The 22,518-nt window shown below is 40.6% G+C and overlaps 1 protein-coding gene across 2 annotated transcripts in view; it reads right to left on the bottom strand.

The window, feature by feature from the left end:
- Cdkal1 (CDK5 regulatory subunit associated protein 1 like 1) overlaps positions 1-22,518 on the bottom strand; it is a 661,435-nt gene that overhangs the window by 218,581 nt on the left and 420,336 nt on the right. For both annotated transcript variants that reach the window (XR_002379517.1, XM_021180436.1), the window contains exon 13: positions 22,355-22,417. Coding sequence is in view for 1 of the 2 variants with exons in the window: in XM_021180436.1 (XP_021036095.1) it covers positions 22,355-22,417 (63 nt within the window). In the remaining variant the exon portion in view is untranslated. The remainder of the gene's footprint in view (positions 1-22,354; positions 22,418-22,518) is intronic.

A 22,518-nucleotide genomic window follows, 5' to 3' on the forward strand; every position in this document is an offset into this window, starting at 1 on the left:
TGCCACACACAACTGGGGTTTCCAAAACATGGCAATGCTTATGCTAAGAATGAAGAGAGAGAGAGAGAGAGAGAGAGAGAGAGAGAGAGAGAGAGAGAGGTAATACATGAGTAAAGATATTCAAATCTTCTCTGACAGTCACAGTCTTTTCAAAAGGATGTGGCATTTACTACTTCTAGTCTTCCCTATAGAGAAATAATGATACTGCATAAAAGCATCCTTCCATTAGAATGGCATTCACAATGTATACACTGACCTTGTGTATGCCAGAGAAGTATGCTAGCACTGAGATACAGCCTTTTATTCATGTCCATACATATGTATTGTATATGTTGTATATATGTTGTATATATGTATGTATATACGTATGTATGTGTATATATGTATGATGTATGTATATATGTATATATGTGTCTGTCTATCTTATAAGTTTGTGGTGTGGCCTGGAACTTGGTGTATAGACTAGGCTGGTTTAAAGTTTACACAGACTCTACCTCTGCTTCCTGAGTCCTAGGATCACAGGTGTGCTGCCACTGTGCCTGGCTTGGGACTTCTGGACTTTGAAATAGTTTATGCATTTCTGTAAATCATAATCTTTGGGATCACATTTTTTTTCTTCAGAAAAAAAAAAGTGTGTATGTGTTCGCACGTGCACTTGCTTGCCAGGGTGAGCCATGTGGAGGTCTGAGGACAACTTGTGGGAGGTAGCTTCCCTTCTACTATATGGGTCCTGGGGTTCTAATCCCAACTTGGGTCATCAGGGTTGGCCACAAGCATTTCTCCGAGATGAGCCATCTTGCTGCGTTTGAGGATCACATTTCTTTTAATACTGTCATGGAAGGAGGTACAGGGGAGAACCAGAACTAAGAGTTTTTATAGCACTACTACCTGGCCACACACTCACACTGCAGCCTCAATCACCCTGGGCCTTGCAGTAATGTTTCTGTGGTGAGGGACTACTACTGGTCCAGCCAACTCACGACTTTCTGCCAGTTGAAAGGAAAGGTAGGTTATCAAGGCTGCCTCTGACCCAAGACCATGCAGCTCTGTAGCAGGGTTTCTTACATGTGTGCCACATTTTCCCATAAGCAATTGTCACATGACTCCAGGTATAATAAGATAGGTAAACTAATATGATACTTATGGATGATAAATCATAAAGATATTTATTTTAAGACAATTTTTGCTATACATGGGATTTTACTTTTCATTAAGGCTGAAAACACATTTGCATAATGACAAGAAGAGTGTTTTTATGCATTTTGGCATAAAGATTTAAATCTTGGCTGAGTGATGCTGCAGGACGCAGAGCACCCTCAACATTTTTCAGAACTGAATGATATGAAATCAAACACTGTAACATAATACAACCAAAAGCTATGCTGAATTTGATACTTATTTGCTGAGGGATGATGATAAGAAAATATTGAGTTATTTTTTTTATACTTAAACCATTACATATGGATAAAGACAGAGCAGTTAACATATAGCTGATGTTTCAGCTAGGCTGGCTGGCCAGTAAGCCCAGGCATTCTCTTGCTCCCTTCCTCTCTGAGTTGGGGTCCTACGTGTTAACTCCCATGTCTGGCTTCTCACACGGCCTCTGACAATGCAGACTCGGGCCCTTGCGCAGGATGTACTTTCCCCTAGCCCTCTCCAGCCCCTCGACGTTTTTACCATTTCTACTTCTTTCTTGCGCTCCATAGTCAGTTGTGCAAGCCTGGTTTAAGGAGCTATGGTCTCTAGAACACAAGTGCAGCCGTGCACTATTTTGGCCACCATAACTTCTGCAGAGAGGATGGCTGGCCTTGCATCAAAGCCAGGAAGCTAGAAACTTATATTTACTTGAGTAAAACCAAAGGCCTTGTTAAAATGTTCACTCTTGTTCACTAAAAGGTGGGATGTACCAGTGTTGTAGGCTCCTGAGTAACTAAAAATCCAGCTGCTCTTCAGAATGCAAATATTGGAAAGCCCCAAGATCTAGAAACAAAATTAATAACAGCAGGGGAGAAAAAAAAAAACTCTACCTACAGAAAACAAACACTGTGTGTGTGGTGAAAACCACACCAGGTTAGGTGTCAGCTAATCTGAATTTAAGGTATAGATTTACCATTATGAAACCAGTTACCTGTGGGCCTCTGTTTCTATACATACATGACAAAGCAAGAAAAATAAAGGACTGTATTACACTGACCCCCTGACACATCAGGGCCAATGTGTAATGGCTTCAAATACACACCCTGTTATTTTTATTATGTTTAGTAAGCCACCTACCATAAACTAGGTAATCATGGTTTGGGTTATGCCTAGAATTCTTAGTACAATTAACTTTACTGCCTCTGTGCCTTTATTTATTTAATTTTGCTAACCTAGAACATGAACTCTCTTCCTCTATGTGGACGGCTGGACCACGCCTACTCAGTACAATATATTCATGAGCCTTCATTCAATGGCTGCACAATGCCCACAGTCAGGAACTCTGATAGTTCACCCTGAACTCACATCAGTCAGATGTTGATCCTGCCAACCACAGGCTTTCCCAACTGTGGGGTCCTGGAGAGTCACTTTCAACTGTCTTGCTTTAAAAAGCACCAAAAATTTTGATTGGCTCACAGAGAACCAGAACAATATTTTCATTTTTCTTCATTACATTTCCAGATGGCTAGATTTTTAAAATCTTTAAAGACCCTGGTGATATTTCTGAGTTTTCAGTCACAGGCTTCTTTTCATAACAATGAGATTATCTCAATGTTAACATTCTTTCCAAGATAATTAATTATAGCAATAAATGTTTATTGACAGAATTTACAATACTAATTACTCTAACAAGGAATACTTATGGAGCCTTTATTGCTTTCTAAGGAGAGTGCTCCTCTCTTCAACAGACATCCTTTCATTTCATCTTTATAATTACCCTACGGGGTAGGTACTGTCTTTTTGTTCCATTTTAGAGAAGAGAAAGCTAAGCCCAGAGAAGGCAAATTCTGCATGTTGTACACTGGAGGTCAAACCCTGGGCTCATGGCATTGCTACCATGCACAACAGGTTCGAATCTTACTAATGTGGATTTTAGGATGGAGTAGTTCACTATGCTGTTTGGTGTGCTCTCATAGAAGACTGTGTTGTGTGTAGTCTACTTAAGAGACTCACCCCAAGGAACAGCCATCACTCCTGAGTGATGAGCTTTCCCTTAGCACAGTGGAGAGCTGTGCCCTTAGTCATGGGCCTTTGTTTCCCAGAAGCTGGGGCGTTTCCTTACCACAGTAGCCAGGACTCAGGTTTTGTTAGCAACACAGCTATTATTATTATTACTACAGTGCCTCACATGGCCAACCTGACTTAAGACTCAGTATGATCTGAAGGTAACCTTGACCGTCTGATCCTACTGCCTCTGTATTCTGAGTGTCCTGCTACATCTACATCTACATCTACTTCTGATCCTACTGCCTTTGTCCCTCTACATCTACTTTGGGTGAGGCAAGCTCTTTACCTACAGCCTAATACTTTATTGTAGACTTTTAATGTATGAAAGTTTAATGTTTCTTTGGAATAATAATGAAAATATTTTGAGTATTAAAGATAACGTGTTGACCAAACAGAATTATCTTTTTAATTAAGATGATATTTTATGTAACTAAGTAAACCTCATGAGATAGTGAACATCAAAAGTAACACTAAACTTTGTCTTGTCAAATGGAAAGTTTGCTTTAATACACTTTCAGAGATTCTGTGAGTCATGTTTATTTAGGATGAAGCTGGTGATCACAAGAGAAACTACTTAGAGTTATCTAGTTGGTGTGCAGCAAAGCATGACTTTGAGTTAGTTTTTTAGACTCCATTCTATAAGTCTTCTAGAATGTCAATGAAGTGATAATGTCTGTATAAAATATAGCTTATATTATTTATAAAACAGTATCACACACACACACACACACACAAACCAACAGAGGATTCCCCAGAATTTTCAGTAGAAACTCAAATAGTTCAGTAACATCAAACAGTTAAATATGTATCTATATGTATGGCATCTCAAATTAAATATATGTAATTCAAATGTCCAAGAGACTTTTATATATATATTGATAATACTATTCCCTAGATTTTTCAGTAGAAATCCAAACTGGTAAAATATGACCAAACAATTCCACTCTATGTGTATAACATTTCATTTTTTTTTCAGAACCTTGTTTTATTTAAATGTTTTCTTCATGCTCCAATACAACCTTTCAGAATCAATCAAATACACAATGTCAATAGGTTTCCTCAAAATTCAAGATTCACAGCCACAGTTCTAGGCCTCACTAAGGCAGCTACAGTATCCAGAAGAGCACAGCATAGTAATTGTGGCACTGAATCCCATTTGTGTGTGAATCAAAAGAAAGGCAAATGAAAGAACCCAAAATCAATCATGTCATTATCTAGGATGCATATTTCTAAACTCACTTTTCTTAGCACTGGTGAGTTTTAAAAAGTATCAAAAGTCGAGTAGTGGTGGCGCACGCCTTTAATCCCAGCACTTGGGAGGCAGAGGCAGGCGGATTTTTGAGTTCGAGGCCAGCCTGGTCTACAGAGCCAGCATTACACAGAGAAATTCTGTCTCAGAAACAAAACAAAACAAAACAAAACAAAACAAAACAAAACAAAACAAAACAAAACAAAACAAAACATATCAAAGCCTGGACTCTACCCCAGGGCTCTTTTTCCCCCCTTCAAACTTCCCCAGCATTTCTTATATGAGCCAGAGTTGGAAATCATTGCTGTGAAAGAGTATTTAATTAAGAAAAAACAATAACATTTCAAATTAAATCCACACTGTTCCGATGGTTGTGACAGTACGATGGATACTCCCATCCTGTGCAGCACTGTGACTGTCTCTCCTCTCCGAGGATTCTCTAACCCAATGTGAGGGGATTGCACTCCCAGATCTTGGGGTGAGACCTAGACTCGGTCAGGCCCAATTCAGGGAAATACATATTTCTAAGTCGAAGTCAATTGTGCATAACAAATTTCAATCGGCTTTTCTAGAACAGAGATCTTCTCTCTTCCTTATTTTTGATAAAGTAAGGATCAGCAATAGCCACTGGGCTCTTTTCCAAGGAGATGAGCCCAAGAATAGTTGTACTAACAATGAGTGGTCTTTATATCAAATGCACCAAGAGAGGCTTGCTGTTAATTCTGACCTGTGAGTCAAGTATTGCTTAATGCAAAACCCACCATGATAGTCAGTTAAGGAAACTAATCAAAAATAAGACATCTCTATTTATTAAGGGCATATGTTGAGTAGTTCACAATGTAGTCGTAAATAAACATTCAATAAACTGATTAAGATCCCTAGGGAAGAGTGACATCATCAGCATGGGTAGGGTGATGGCAAAATAAGAAATCCAAAGGCTACACTCAAACTGCTGTGTGAACAGTATCAATTCAGATCGATTGTACTTGTGGGGCAGGGAGAAGGTGCTACACGCACAGAAGCGAGGCAGGAAAACTAAGGAAAGCGATGCGATTTAGGACAAGTGCCGGGGCAGCCGGCAAAGGAGTGAACTGTAGGTGTAGTAGACGCTCAAGCTGGAGTGCTCAGTAGAAATGGGGATGGATAATTTTATAATGAAGCAATTTGCATAAATTCTTTATTTAGAGCATCACAATGTTATATACACGTGTAGGACCTGAACATCAGCACATTGTACAGCACCCAGGAGGATTCTAATGAGCCATTAAGGTTGAGAATTCTTGGAGTGCAGGGAGCATCTTGCCACAGTATGGAGCCTGTATGCTGTCACATAGTCCAAAGCAGAACAAAGACAGCTTATTCTACATGATTTTATATAGAAAAAGGGAATAGAAAAGATGGAATTTAAATTTAGAATATAGAATTACAAGCCGTTGAATTTCTTGTATATGCATGGATCACAGAAGTAGTAGATGAAAGGGAAATGTATGTTTCAGATATTATATCAGTAATAGCCATGTAAGAACCAGACTTAAAAAACATGCTCTGTTCTGAACCATACGCCTGCCTAGGAAACCAACATCCTCATTTACACTGAGTATCTACTCTGTCAATCTCTACATGAATCTAGCAGGGACCTTTCCAACATAAGTCCTGTCCTCAGAGAGTTCACAGCCCTCCATAGGTGGCACAGACCATGAGGTCAGGAAAAAGAGCCTGGGGGGGGGGCGGGGAGACAAGAAGAGTATCTAGAATCCTGGGAGGAGGTGAGAGTAGAGGAAAATGGGGCAACTTTTGGAAGGAGGAGCTGACTGCATTCATCTGAAAGATGAAACAGAGACTGTGTCAACAGAACCTTCCAGAAATAAGCAGTGGTGTGCATTCAGATGTGGAGAATCAAGAGTATGAAGGAAAGACATAATTTGGCAAGGAAGGCATAGAAGACAGGAGGCAAAAAGCTCCTAGCAAGGCCAGAGCAATGGCTCAGAGGTTAAGAGTGTTTACTGCTGCTGCAAGGACCCAGATTTGGTTTCCAGTCACATGTGTTAGCTCACAAATACCTATAATGCCTTTAAGAGGGTCTAATTCCTTCTTGTAGCCTCTACATGGTCCTGCAAACACATGGTGTACATAAACTCATGCGGGTACATACACACAAACAAGAAGTATGAATCTTTTCTTACAATTTAAAAAAGAAGCTACTAGCCACAGAAAGCCTTAGAGTACCTTGCTGAGGCTTTGTTCTGGAATGACCCAGGGCTAGGAGGTATGTTGCAATGGGGTCAAACAAGATTTAGACAGTAAGTCACAAGTTTCTCTCTGCCTGTCAAAGTCATGGAATCATGGGTTGGGTTGGGAAGAGGTCACTGAGAATGGAAAAGAAATACTAGAGTGAAAGAGAAGAAGCAGCGCACATGAACACTGTCAAAGGTCAACACAAAGGTAATGACCACACAGAGGATGATGTCACATCTGTGACAGCTCAGACTGGTTTTCTGCTTGTGGCTGAGAAGCTGGGTAACTGTGTAGCTCTTTGGCAAGGTGGTACACTGCACACATGTGAGCCTGTGTGACAGGGCAGGTAGGGTGGCCTAGAGATGCTCAGAGACACACCTGGGCAGAGGCACCATTTAAAGGGAAATCCTGTGAAGTCCAATGTATGCATGTTGGGATGTATGGGATCCAAAATGGCTGACAATGGCCAACAGCATCTGAGGGAGACTCCAATGAAGAGAAACCTAAAGAGAAGGGAGAAAATGGAAAAGACTCTAGTGGGCATATGCTATGAATATATTAACTGAATGTCAGGAAGCTTACAGACTTCTTAGGTAAGTGTTTTGCCACCTTGAGGGAAGTTTTAAGTATAAGTCTCTTATAGATTCAGACATCATTATGGAAACACACAGGTTGAAAAAGATCTTTCATTCAAGAGTAAAGAACATTTGGCTTTATATGAAAATGAATACATTTAAATTCTAACTGCTGGATTTAGTAGGTTCAAACTTTTCCAGTACTGAAAAAGGAAAAAGTGAATTAATAGTCAGTCTAGAGAGCTAGCTCTGCTGGACCTCGAGTGCGAGCAGCGACTGACCTCTGGGGCACTCATTTGGCGACCGCTGAGGAACAATTTTAATCTGCTGCCCTATGTCTTGCTGCAGTCAGGTGCTGTTTTAACAGGAGACTCTAGCTTCACCTCAACTTTTCAGAGCAAACTTTCAGGTTTGACCTTTTTGATCTTTTTAAGGAAGTAAGAGGTGATTGTGAAGTCAGATATACACACTGGCAAATGGATTTGTGGTAAAAGGCAGTCTGCGATGCATCCAGCACTCATGGCGAGGGAGAGGGCAGGGGTGGAGGGTCTCCCATAGAGGCCTGAGAGAGGGCAGGCTCTGCAAGGATGGGCAGGTTCAGACAGCTCTGGTGCCTTCCACTAAATCACTGTAAGCAGCTGAGGATGTTCCCACCGCTGACCAGCCTGACGCCATGAGCTTCCCTGTGAGTAGAGTGAGCACAGCTAATTCTCACATTAGCTGAGTTCATATTGCCTTTAGTATACTCCTATATTATGTATCATATACACATCTGCCAAACTTCTCTCATGCAGTCCTACTTATTAATGTTTATAAAAAATACTCCACATTTTTCATTTCATGTCTCAGAGTAACTATATCAGTTACTTTATAAAATTTCAAGAAGATTGAAAGAGAGACCTATGTCACATGGAAATACTGAAATGCATGTCATTGAGTTAAATGAAGGCTATGGCAGATGGCAGTGAGAGAATATGAAATTCAAACTCAGCTTCAAGAGCAGAGCCCATGCTGTAAAGAACAGGCTCTTTGGGTCACATCCTGCCAGCCTTGAAGAAGGTAACAACTCCACACAAGTTCAAGGAGAGAAATTCATGGTACTACAAAATAAAAGCCTTTATTCATCTCCTCTCCCTATAGTGGAAATATACTCAACAACAGTTCAAGAATATGTATGTTGTAAAAATTACAATAAAAATTTAAATACCCAAAGGTAGGGTGTATATTAAATCCTGTTCAATTCTTAGTAGGACTCCATACGTAGAATACATGGGGGCCTTTGGAAAAAAAAAATCCTACAGACTATATATTGATGAACCCGATGTAGTGTAAGGATTTTTGGGTTGTGAGTAAAGAAAGATTCTTAAATGTTTAGCCTCAGCTCCAGAGGACTTGTTCATTGTAGGAATAGGATTTACTGAGCAGCTGTTATGTACTGGGCGCTACTGCATTTCATCCTCTCAACAATCCAAGAAACAGGTGAACTTCATGGACTCAATGTCTTAGTTACTGGGCTACTGCTGTGATAAGACATGACTAACAGCAAGGAAACTTATAAAAGAAAGTGTTTATCAGATCTCAAAGCTCCAGATGCTTACAGTCTATGACCATCATGGCAGGGGTCATACGGCAGACAGGCAGACATGGTGCTAGATCAGTAGCTGAGAGCTTCCATCCTGATCCACAGGCAGGAGGCAGAGAGAGAGAGAGAGAGAGAGAGAGAGAGAGAGAGAGAGAGAGAACTGGGAATAGCATGGGCTTTTGAAAACCCAAAGTCCACTCTCAGAGACACACCTTGTCCAACAAGGCCACACCTACTAAATCTTTCCAAACTGTTTCACCAACTGGGGACTAAGCATTCAAACCACGGAACCCAAAGATAAGTTTTCCCTTATATGTGTTAGAATCTCTCAGTTTTATATTCATCACTCTAATGAGCAGTGTCTTTTTTCTTTCACAGCATTATATCAATTAATGGCGAGGTTAGAATAGATAGCATGGTAGTGTGATTTTATAGAGGAAGAAACTTGGGTAAAAACATACATCTTGCCAATATCACATAGCTGGTATGTGCAAAAGTCAGAGGCTTGAACTGTGGAGGTTGCTAATAACTGAGACCAAATAATATTTTTAGAGTTCTTTATGATAATTGAGAAATACACTCACATGAGAAAAAAACAAATTAAAACGATAAGGCATATATTTTCTCCTTTAACAAAGAGATTTGCAAAGTTTAGTTGAGACAGTATGCTGAGTGTGGAGGAAGAAGTACTGTCCGAGAGTACAGCTGGAAAACACACACGCCCACCACCCAGACAATCTTCTAGAGCTTTCTTACAGGTAATGGCTGTACTAGCACTCCATGGCACATTTATAAGATTATATGGTACAACACTGTAAGATCAAAAGACCAGAGACCCCTCCAAACTCTGTAGATAAGAATCCACTTAAATAAATATGGTGGACACCTGGTCTGAGGTATTTTGAAAAAGAAACGTGGCAGATCATTAGGTAACGATTGGAGCAATCTCCAAGATACACGGTAAAGTTAAAAAGGAAAGAAATAGAAGAATGCATGGCGTTTTAGTGTTTGAATTTGAAAAAGCATGTATCAATATGTGTAAAATAACTCTAAAAGCATGCACACAAAACCAGAAACAACTGTTGCCTTTGGAGAAGGGCCTAGGAGTCTGCAGGACGGGGCCAGCAGGGAGACTTATTTTGAATATGGTGTCGAGTATTACCTGTTTTATAATTGAAAATGAAAAACCATCTTAGAATGTTCTCCACAGCTGGGGAGTATGCACTGTGACTCACACTCCTGGGCTATTACCACATGCCCTCTGTGTTTTCCCACACAAAGCATCACACTAGAATGAGAAGACTCCATTCCAGCCCTGCATATGCTGTGGGATGATGAACAACCACCCTACGTTGATAAGATAGGAATTCAATACATTTCACAGGAAGAAATAAAATATCAAAGTTGTACCCTCAATCCAAGGTCTACTGTGGTGAAAGGGGAGGACATGCAAGCTATGATCCCTAGCCTCAAGATGTTCCCAGGACAATGAGGTAAACTGTGACATCAGCAAGTGAATATGTGACAAAGCACAATAAATACAAAGTGATGCTTGCTACCATCGCCCCCTAGGTCCAGTTGGATTGCAAGTGTCACATCTGGTCTCTAAAGATAACAAAGGCACACACAAGTTCCAGTTCCAGGAGAAAACTTTCCATGTGTACTAGACAAGAGGAGAAAGAGGTAGAATCAATCTGGGTCTTGAAGGATGAGTAAGAATTTAGCAGGATGAGAATACCCACTCTTTCCTAAACAGCAGACATATGAAATCCAATGGCCTGTCAGTCTGCTCTCAGCAGTGAAAATGGACACATGTACTGCTGAATGCCCACGGTACCCTCTCCAGTAGAGCAGAAATCAAGGCTACGATGCCCTGTGCTGCAGAGCTCACAAATGACATCCCCAGCAGGAATACAAAGGAAGGCAATAAGCCAACCATCGAAGCAACTGTGTGGGAAATACTAATAAAACAGGAATCTGAGTTATGGACAGGGAAAGAGAGCAAGCCTGCAGGGCAAGAGAATGCGAGGTAACAGAAAACAGAAGGAGACTGTAGTTACTAATGGGCAGAAAGGGTGGGCAGCACAGACTCCAAACCTCTGCTGCCTCACTTAAAATTCTCATTTTATATTATATTACATTGACAAATACAATAATAAAGACAGATAAGTAGCCTTAAAAGCCCAAATTAGATTATAGAACTTTATTTCCTGCAAAATCACTAGATTATAATACTCTCCAATGATTAAAATGGAACACACTTATATACAAAAGAACTTGAGTCTTTACAATTCTTGTAATGATATTTGCACTTAAGATACATCTAGAGGTTTGATCAAAGCATATTGCATGAAAATTTTTTCAATAAAAATATTTTTAAGAAGAGATACATTTAAGCCTTAAAAGACACCTTAAAGATCAAACATTGACACAGAAAACTCTTACCATCACCAGCAGCAGCTGGGAACTTCTTTTCTTCTCACATGGTGAAGCTCTAGTTTCCCAATTTCAAGAGAAGACAATGGAAGCTGTGACTAGTGTAAGCCCAGTACCTGTGAAGCTAAAGCAGGAGGATTGCCAGGAGTTCCAGGCCATGCTGGGCTATAGAGTGACACTGTTTTCACTTCTTCTATACCCTCCAAAAGAGTGCTAACATGCACATTTTCAAAAGTGCCAAAAAGGCATCATATAATTATGTCTTCTTAATACTGTAAAACAAACAAATCCCAAAGGGACTAGGCAGCCGGGCGTGGTGGCGCACGCCTTTAATCCCAGCACTCGGGAGGCAGAGGCAGGCGGATTTCTGAGTTCGAGGCCAGCCTGGTCTACAAAGTGAGTTCCAGGACAGCCAGGGCTACACAGAGAAACCCTGTCTCGAAAAAACAAAAAAAAAAAAAAACAAAAAACCAAAGGGACTAGGCAACTGGTCCATGGAAATATTTTCTATTCACTATTATCTCTAGACAGAATTCTGGCAATTGCTTCATGCAATGCAGAATCTAACCTCAAAGGTGGCAATCATTTAATATGGCCCACAGATGGGGCCTTTCAGTCACTTAATAATTTTCTGAGAATGAGGAACCAGGCCTGGGGAGTCCCTCCCACAAGAGTATCAACCCAGACACCACCAGTTACAGGACTCCTAGCAGTCTCAGAACGGCAGCACAAGAGTGGAGGCTCTCACTTCCCCAGAGCACGCCTGTGACAGGTCACTAAAGGCACTGGCAGGCAGGAGCCCTCACTTCCCCAGTGCATGCCTGTGACAGGTCAGTATCAGGGATTTTCAGCACATCTCAATAAAATAAACAGCTGAAAATACATCATTAATTTTATTTTATGACAAGCTGCACATTTGAGAAGCAAAGTGTGCTATCCTAGGGGAGCTGGTTAAAATTCACCTTTCTTGAAAACATAATATCAGCACATTTTAATTTAATTTCTCCTTATAATTTCAAGGAACTTTTCAAAAAGACCTTCCAGGTTAATGTTTTTCTAAATTCTGCGAGAGTCCAAGTTTAGTAAGTTGTTTTCTCTTCTTAAAAAATATGAGTAAATGCTTGATGGGCTTTGTCTGACATCTGTCAGCAGTCGCTGGGTTCTCTAGGCAGGAAAGGAAGGAAGGGAAGGTCCGAAAATCAATTTTTCTTCTCTCTCTCTCTCTCTCTCTCTCTCTCTCTCTCTCTCTCTCTCTCTCTCTCTCTAACTATGTACAGATGTTGGGGGTAGGGTTGCATGTATCTGTGGAGACCTGAAGAGAGAGAGCAGTGGAGAGCCTGGGGCTGGAGTTCACATGGTTGTAACTGCCCAGGGTTAGTGCTGGGAACAGAACCCAAGACCTTGCAGGATCAGCAAGTGAATTTGATGCATAAGCCAGGCCCTGAAAATCAGTGTTATTCTACTCCATTATGTTAAGTGTTGTTCTTTTTTGGTTTGGACTCAACCTGCCCAAATGAAATGTGCAACCCGTGTGGGATGCATGCTGGCAAGTGAAGACAAGATGTGCAGCTTGATATCCACTTCAGAAAGAACAATGAATGCATGCTTTAGTGCAACTACTGAACAATGCAATACACAGAACATATGCAATTATACTTATGCTAACCTGAAATTGTGATTAAGCCGGGTGCCTTGTGTTCCAATTTGCAGACTCTGGGAGCCCTGCATACAATTCTGGGCCTACCAAAGCAAGTGAACACATCTGTAACTTGACTGGGGATGAATAAGGTTTATGAGTATAATAGAGAAGGCTGGGCAGACATGGAAAAAATGGTTCAGGAGTAGGGTACGTATCAAGACCATGGCAGCATGAAGAGAGAAGGGCACTAAGGCAGAGGGTGAGCTCTAGTGATCCAAGCAGCAGGAGATGAGCAGGGATGGACAGCCAGACCCTGGTGCTGAGCCCAAGGCAGCCCCTCTCCACAGGATGCCTGAAGCCGTAGAAGTAGTAAATCACCAGTGACAGGAGGCACAGATGCTTTCAGGGTTGAAAATAATTTGAAACATAGGAACTAACATCTCAATCACTTTTTAGAATCAGGACTTGGAAAAAAAAATCAACGCTTTGATTGTGATTGGTTTTCCTCTATTACTGATACTCCTTTGGGATACCCATAAAAGAAAGCCAGAGTGAACTTTCACATTCTCCCACGTGCAAAACTCTCTTGCCACACTCTCCAGAGGATGGTGACTCACATACACTTCAACAGTGCTCCGAATATTAACTGAGATTATGTCGTAATAGCATACAAAACCCCCAAAGAATCAATTGTTAGCCCATGGAAATATTTTCTATTCATGAGTTGTTGCAACTAGAACCTGCATCCAGTGTGTGTGTATACGGGACAGGGCAGTTTTTTTTGTTTTTTCCTCTGTTCCTACGCTGCCCTGTTGTCACTTCCAAGATCCATGAATCAAGGATCCTCAGTTTTTCTCAGTGTTTTAGGTTCTTGAGCTCTGGCTCTGCCCATTTCTCTGCTTGGACAGCTCCTGTGTCTTTGGTATGAGACCTCTCAGCAACTTGACTTCCATATGTCCCATGAGGAGAGCCAAAGAAGGAGTAAGCTGGACAATGAATGCCCAGATCCCTTGGCTAGCTTCTGTAACCAAATAGCCCCACCACCCAGCTTAAGTCTGTTTCTTCTTCCTAGGCTGATCGTGAATTCAGCAGGCTGGGGAACCTGTTCTGTCTCTTATTTTCTGTTCATACTTCTATGTAGATTGTGATTTGGAGTTAAGGAAAGAGAAGGGAAGAAGGCCACATCAGCCCTGAGTTGTGTTTGCCAATCTACCTATCATCAGAACAAGAGTTACTTTTGATTTCTGGTTATTTGTGCCATGGAGGTAATGGGAATATACTCAGGAGCAAGACTTCTCTAAAAATTTAGCTGTGTAACCTATAACAGTTACTCAACCTCTCTGTATTTCAGGTTCCTCACGGCTAGGGCAAGATACAGGAGCCTAACCTTAAAATTATCTGTCTGTCTATTTGACTATTGTTTGTTGTACGTGTGATCTATCTGTCATCTATCTATCTATCTATCTATCTATCTATCTATCTATCTATCTATCTATCATGTGTAGTGCATATGTAGGCACATATGCCACAGAATACATGTGGATGTTAAAAAGCAACATTTGGAATCATGGGTTCTGGGAATTGAACTCAGGCGCCAGGGTTGTGCAGCAAGCACCCCTTCCCCCCATCCTACTGGCTCAAGAGTACTCACTTTCAAGAGTGAGTATAAAGGCTGAATAAGTTATATGTATGCAAAAAGTTCCAAGAGAGGTGCCAGCTACATGGTGGGCTTTTAATGGTTGCTTTATTATAACTCATGGCCATAGTAAAGATCTCTTTGGCTTTCATTCTCATTGTAAATTCTTTGTCTAGCCCGCAGAGCAGAATTCTGGTACCTGTGGGTCTCAGGGTGCATCGTTTTAACAGCATGAAGATCACTGCCCTGTGTGCTATTTTTACCTACCAATCCCTGCAGCTACAGTGGCAAAATAAACTAGACTAATATATAAAATATAATGTTCAATGTTAATATCCCATTTAAAGGAAAATATATACATATAATATCAAAGTTAGGCTCAGGGAAACATGACCCGCTACTTAGATATGATATAGTTAAAAGGTGGCCAGAACTTTTGGATTAGGTTAGCACAGGTTAGACAGTGAAAGAAGGAAACAGCTGAGCTATGGCTGCAACTGTGGTAACAATCACACGGCCATCTCCAGTACGAAGGCATTGTAATAAATGGATGCAGGTTTTATATTCAAGGGCTGTTCATATGTGCTTTATTCTGGGGCTGGGTCATTTGTTTGTCTTTAGATGGGAAGAGAGGGAATGAATTTAATCTTTTCTCGAAGTTCCACATCCTGTATTCTGAGGCTACTACTGGAGTGTGATTTCTGTATAAGGATGTGTGTCAGTGTAACACTAAGGAAATGCCATCAGCTAGACATTTTCACAAACTCTCCCGATATTTAGCAACATCCTTAAAATTACTTTAAAAGCATTTTTTGTCTTTGCCAAAGATGGAAAATAGAGTCACATGCACAAATGACTTTGGGCAATCTGCTGCAGAACTGTTTTAAGCATGGCATCAACACGCCAGATCAATAACTTGTTTCTTTATCTGCACATGCCATGAGAAATCTGGCTACCATAGAGTGCCGGATCAATTAAAAACTGAATTTGCTATTTCCAGGCAGCAGATAGCTCGAGGCTCTGTAGGGCCAGCAGGCAGGAATCCAAATCCCATCTCTCTCTCTGGAAGCACAGCTCTTAGCACTCTCATGCCATGTTCTCTGGGAGTGTGGGGGAGGGGGATTGAGGGATTGACAACACAGTGGCAGCCTCCAGATTGAAGGCAGCAGCCATCATTCTTCAAACAGCAGGAGTGGGTACCAGAGCCAGGTGAAAGGACTTTTGCTACTTTGCATCTCTACACAATCTGATTAATGGATATCAATATATTGTTTCGGTACTTACAAGTATGATGCAAGTATTTATGAAACTGATGTTACTAAGATACCTACATCTTAGGTAAGAAAGGACAGTAGCACAGCCCAAGTCTTTCCCTGTATACTTCTGACCAAAGCAGAGCTGATAAAATTTCACCTCACATTTTTTACTGTATAAAATTTCACTGATAAGTAGAAAAGGTTCCCAGACATGTCTGTATAAGTAGCTCTTAAGGTAGTATTATGAAGTGTGGACTATTGAATAAACTATTTTTTGTACATTTGATATAATAATAATAATAGGCTGTGCTGAGCAATTGCTCAGTGGCTAAGAGCTCTGGTTGATCTCCTGGGTCCAGTTCCCACAACCCACATGGTGGCTCACAACTGTCTATAATTCCAGTTCCAGAGGAATTACTTATCCTCTTCTGGATTCTACAGCCATTGTGTGCATGCCATATACAAACATACAAGCAGGTAAGACATATGTACACATAAAGTAAAATAATAAAATGAAGCTGTGTCTATAAAGTGCTTGCCATCCAAATGTGAGGGCTGGAGAAATCCCCAGAACCCACATAAAGCTTAGGAGATGCGGTGACATGACATGACATGACGGGTCCCCAGGTGAGCTGACTAGCCAGACTTACTGGAATTGGTCAGCTTTAGATTCAGTGAGAGACCCACTGAGAGAATCAATGCATAAAATGGAGACTAACTAGGAAGGCACCATCAACTTTGCTTGTACATACGTGCCCATACACATGAAAACATGTACACACAGACACACAACTAAAATATAGTAATACATCATTAAAATCATGCCATATTAGGTCTAGAGTAATCTTTCGGTTTTGGAGGTGTGGGTGGGGAGGAGCAGCCATGATGCCAGGAACAAGCTACTGGCCTTATGCATACAGGAAAAAACTATACCACAGAGCTGGCCACTGAGTTACTGGACCAATCTTCCCATATGTATATATGCATGCACACAGACCCATGTTTGTATTAGTGCACCTATGTGAGGACCTGTGCACATGGGTGCATGTGCTTGTGGAGGCCTGAGGTCATCCTTAGCTGTCAGATTTATGAGATTTGGTTTCTCACTGGCCTAGAGGTCACTAAATAGGCTAGCTGATGGGCTACGGAGACTAAAAATGTGCACTACCATGCACAGTTGTGTTTTAACCTGGGTTTGGGGATTGAACTCAGATCCTAGTGCTTTCCCGGCAACCATTTTACCAATTGAGTTCTCTATCTACCACCCCTCAAACAATTTTTAAGATAAAAACATCACAATTAAAAAAAAAAAGCACATGCTTCCCAATGCCTGATTTATAAATCCCTAGTGTGGGCCACACTGGTGGACACGCTTCATCTCTTATGCTCACTCACATCTGCTGTCCCTGCACCTGACCACTCACACATGTTCCACCTCTCTATGGCAATACTTAATCTACTCAAACCTTTTCTAGGACTGAGCTAGTCCTAAACAGTTTTTAAAAAGATTTATTTCTTTATTTTATATATGTGAGTACACTGTAGCTGTCTTCACACACACCCCAGAAAAGGGCATCAGAGCCCATTACAGATGGTTGTGAGCTACCATGTGGTTGCTGGGGATTGAACTCAGGACCTCTGGAAGGGCAGTCAGTGCTCCTAATCCCTGAGCCATCTCTCCAATGCAGTCATAAACATTTTTAAGACAAGTACATTTTCCCCCTAAAATACCAATATTTCCAAAGACAGAAAGTACACACCCACACACATATATATACACACCCCTTTACTGTTTTCAAATATGTGTTTCGTGATGTAAACTAATCCTAATGATTAACCCCAGGGTTCTTAAAATACATTAGGGTACCTGGGTCTTGGGGTCCTGGCAGCTGCACTTCAGGGGCTCTGTCTTTATAGCCAGTTCTTTCTTTCCTTTGTAGGCTGCCACTTCTTCCCAGAGTTCTGGACTCTTAAAGCAGTAACTGCCTGTTTCTAAATTGCTGCTGGAGCTGACTATGTGCTTTGGACAAGCAGACATGTCTATTGGTATAAGAGTAGATTTAAATAAAAGAATAAACTGTTGGTGGATGAGGTGGGGGAGGGATTTACACAGTCCTCTGAGGCCTCTGGGCCAGGTTGGCTCTCTGGCCAATGCTGAGTTATATTTTGAGTTACCCAGATCACTACATAAGTAAGATCATGTGCTGAAGCAAGCACTGGTCTTCATTTTCTTTCTATTTAGAGTTAGAGTTGCCAAGTGCATTCACACACTGCTATTTTCTGAGACATGTAAATTTGTCTGCAATTTGTTAAAATACACATTAAATAACAGTCATCATCAAAAGACAAAGAAAAAGCCCACTTCAATAAATGTAGACGACGTATACTGACTTTTTGCCTGAAGCATGTCCACTAGCTTATATCAATGTATAGAGAAAAATTCTGAATACAGCTAGCTGCTACAGGAAAGATGAAGTAGGCCTCACAAAACCTAGAGAGCAACAGTGACAGCCCACGAGGGATGCCCATGGTGTGGGAAAGAGGTTCATTCATTTAGATTAACTGGTTTCGAATGTACTCAGCTTTGCAGATGTTAAAAGCTGCTGCAGACCTGCACAGTTTTCTAACTTTTTCCTTTCAAAGCAGTTTCATATTTCATAACAACTTTTCTACATTAGTAGATCATAAACATCTATGTTCAGCTAATAAACCTAGGTTTCCCCTGGAGCACATAAATTCTGATAAAATTTAACAAGAAAAAGAAAGGCAAAGAGAAAGAAAAAAAGTGATGCATCTTTTATGTGCATAATATTTCTTCAGGATAAAGATGTTAGTTGGCCTGCCTTTAATAGAACTATTCTAATTATATCCTGCCCTGACTTACCTGTGACGACGGAAAGGAAAACTCAGTTCTGGATTGACACTGTGCGCCCTGGAAGGCCTGCAGGTGGGTAACCTCCTGACAGTTAGTGTGCTATTTTCAGAAATTATAAGCTTTAGATATTAAAATAGTAGAGGGCAAAAGTGGATAAAAATATAACCAGATTCCCTGCTATTTTGGGCTGCCTCTCCTGATGTTCCATTCAATTAGAATGGATAAAAGATAGCATGCATTGGTCAAATAAATTTATATGGTCTTTTAAAAAAGTATTATAAACACTTTTGGCAACATTTTTTTTTAAATGGAGAGATAGCCACCCAAAACGAAGCTCCCCATTTTCAAGCTAAGCAACGTTTCCCAGCATCTACTCAGGTGCACACTTGGCTGTTCAGCTTTGCTTGCTTTTTGCAATAGCATTTAAAAGAAAAACAAGTGACTATTTCCTCCCTACACAAAAGCTTAAGGATGTGATTATAAAATGAACCAGCCTCAATGGATAAGCATTTGATTTGGCACTTAGCAATGGGTAAGGCTATCATTTCACTGACCCATTGTGACCCACTGTGACACGAAATCGCAGGAAATGACGCCAGCTGAAGCACAGAAGTCCCATTTGTGAGCTCACTCAGCATTATGAACCCACCACTGAAACGCTGTTTTCCTTCTTCAAGGACATCAAGGAAAAAATTCATATTGCAAGCATAGCCAGAGAGAGACAAATATGAGAACATTCACTCATGCCCAGATCTATGTTTATTTTACTCTCCCGTCTCTAGTATTATGGAAAGTTTCAATCATATAGTAAAATACACAGAAGAACAGACCCCCACAAAGCTGTCACTCAGGTTCCATAATTGTCACCACATGGTCCAGCTTCATGTCCTTATCCACTCCTGTCTGGATTTTTTTAAAAAGCAGTTTCCAGACAAGTGATATTTTATTTTATGTAAACTTTCATTTACAATACACATGTATATTTTTCTAAAGATCATTCCAGAAATCTCACTGCACATGAGATGTTTGAATCAACTTTAACCACATCTTGTAAAACATTTTATACTTAAGCCTATCTATCTAGAAAACCGATTTGCCTGACTGTAATTGGATAATTAAAATGACAAAGTGGTGTGAAACACACACTATTACTCTATGTATAGTGGGGGAGAAGCATACTGTCTGATGGGGAAGAGTCCATGCACATGTCTTCCCATGGCTCTCGTCTTCGTGAACATTACAATCAATGATGAAGTAAAAGTAGTTGGGTTAAGATTTGCTTGCATGGAGCTGAGAGAAATGGGAGGGGGTTACTAAGCGGCCCCGGAGCTGCCTCCACCCCCTTCCCCTTCTCTACAAACATACAGAATAAAAGACAGACCGACTTTTATAGGCTCAAAATCACTCATGTAGCAGGCTAGCTCCTCATAATAATTTACTACCGATCTCAGAGCAGACATCAAAAGGAATGGCACCTAGCAGTTCTATTCAGCTCTTCACTGCCAATGACTAATTTGTAGGGGAACGAAGTCCTCACAAGACCAAGCCAAAATCTTCTGAGGTGAGTTTGATACAGTGCCACAAAGGATATGAAGAGGAAGCCAATAGGAGCTACAGATGCAGAGGCTCCATTAAGAGTTCTAGCAAAAGAATAAAGGAACTTCCCTCATCTGTGAGTTTTAAAAATGACAAAAGTAGGAAAAATTCAGAAAACTCAAGCAAAACCTTTGATTTGTCAAAGCTTTTGAAAATTTGTTGTTAAATGCTAACTTTAGTTGTTGGAGTCCTTATGCTAATTAAATGGTCTCATGCAGGGCAGGCAACACTCCTCACAGCAGTTTGGCCATCTATCTTTGCCAGTCTTGGGCCAATGATGTCACATGACTGTTATGTCACTGGTTCCCAGTCTCTTCCAAAGGAATCCCTCCTTTCTGCAAAGTAGCTGACTGAGGGTGGAAAAATTACCATGAAATGATAGTTTTTAGTATCACACCTCTCCACAAAGCATAAACACTTCTGTTAAAAATTTTCTGGAGCTAAAGTCAATTAGTCCCATGTTACACACTAGAAACTCTAAGTTCTTTGAAGTTCCATCAATTACTGGCACATCCGTTTTGTCTCTTGAGTCTAGATATCTATCTATTCTCAATTGAGGATTGGGATTTTCACATTATTTATTTTTGCTGGTTGAAAACGTCCCACAATGTCTGCCAGCAAGTTCCTAGGTATGGACTCACATGTATAGTGGCATTTCAACTGTGTGATTTTTTGTTTGTTTGCTTGTTTGCTTTTGAAATCACCTCACATTAACAAATTTATTAGAACATTTCATGGCATAGAGACTTTAATACAAACCTCAGGAAACCTGTGATATGTTTCACCATGAAAATGTGGAGTGTCAGGAGTTCTAATATTGGCCTCCAGCCAGTATTAGAATGATTTTGGAGCTTAAAAAGTATATTTTTATTTTAGATGTATGGGTATTTTGCCTGCATGTATGCTTGTACACCACCTGTGGGCAGTGTCTATGGAGGCGAGATGAGGGCTTTGGATGTCCTGGGATAGATGAAACAAATGGTACTGAGTCACTATGTGTGCTCAGGGAATTGGACCAGAGTCTTATAGAAGAGGAACCAATACTCTTATTGAGACATCTCTCCAATCCCTGATTTTTGTACATTTTTTTTTGTTTTGTTTTATTTTGTTTTGTTTTACGAGATAGGGTTTCTCTGTATAGCCCTGGCTATCCTGGGACTCACTCTGTAGACCAGACTGGCCTCGAACTAAGAAATCTGCCTGCCTCTGCCTCCCAAGTGCTGGGATTAAAGGCGTGCGCCACCACTGCCTGGTGATTTTTATACTTTTTAAAGGACTCGTTGTCTTTGACAAATCTGTGGGGAATGCTTATAGGTAAAAATACACATGGAAGCTCTTCAAATGCATGGGGTTGGAAAGTCTGGGCACAAATGACACAGGAAGGGCTGCAGTCTTTACTAAGCAGTAGGAGGGAGCACAGGAGGCCTTACTCCTTGGTCTTCCACCTTGTTAGTCTTTGTAAGGCCATTTCAGATGTTAGGCTGTGTGTTGCTTCTTGTACATATTATTTGTTTAGCAGAGTAAATATCAGAACAACAGAGACTCAAGATTTGATAGTAAAGGTTTCACTTGTCTCTACCAATTCCAAAGCCTGGTTCACTCACCATAGTATTTCAGAAGAAAACATTTACCAACTAAAATAGTGATCACCACCTCCATTTCAAGAGAACATTCAAACTTTCGACACTTCATGGATAATGTATAGGTAGACTTGGTTTGGTTTGGGGCAGAGCTGGCGAGTGAGCCAGGGGCTTCATGCATGTTGGGTAAGAGCTTCCACAGAACAGATCTAGCCCCGCTGAAACTACATTCCAACATGAAAAAATGCAAGCAATTCAGTTCAAAAACAGAAAATTTCTGTTTAATTTATAAGGCATTTTAAAAACAGAAATGCAAATATAATTGGTAGTATGTTTCACAATTATGACATACTAATGAAACCTGTGTTATCCATTTAGGAGGAACTAGGCCTGGGAGGCAACACAGCTAAGCACTCCCCGATACATGTTTAGAATAGGGATTTCCACTGAACACTCTAATTCCAAACATACTAATCGCATGCCTCTCTTACCTTGTGATCATATGGATTGTAGGAATGAAACACCCGAGAAAGATCTTTTGTCCTTTGTTTTTTCTGTGGAAGAAAAACCACAAATATTTGAGTTGACAGGTAGCAAAAAATACGTCTGTGTATTTTTCTATCTACCTATAGAAAGACTATAGCTTGTTGCATGC

The sequence above is a fragment of the Mus caroli genome, chromosome 13 (assembly GCF_900094665.2).
Source record: "Mus caroli chromosome 13, CAROLI_EIJ_v1.1, whole genome shotgun sequence".
Taxonomy (NCBI): Eukaryota; Metazoa; Chordata; class Mammalia; order Rodentia; family Muridae; genus Mus; species Mus caroli.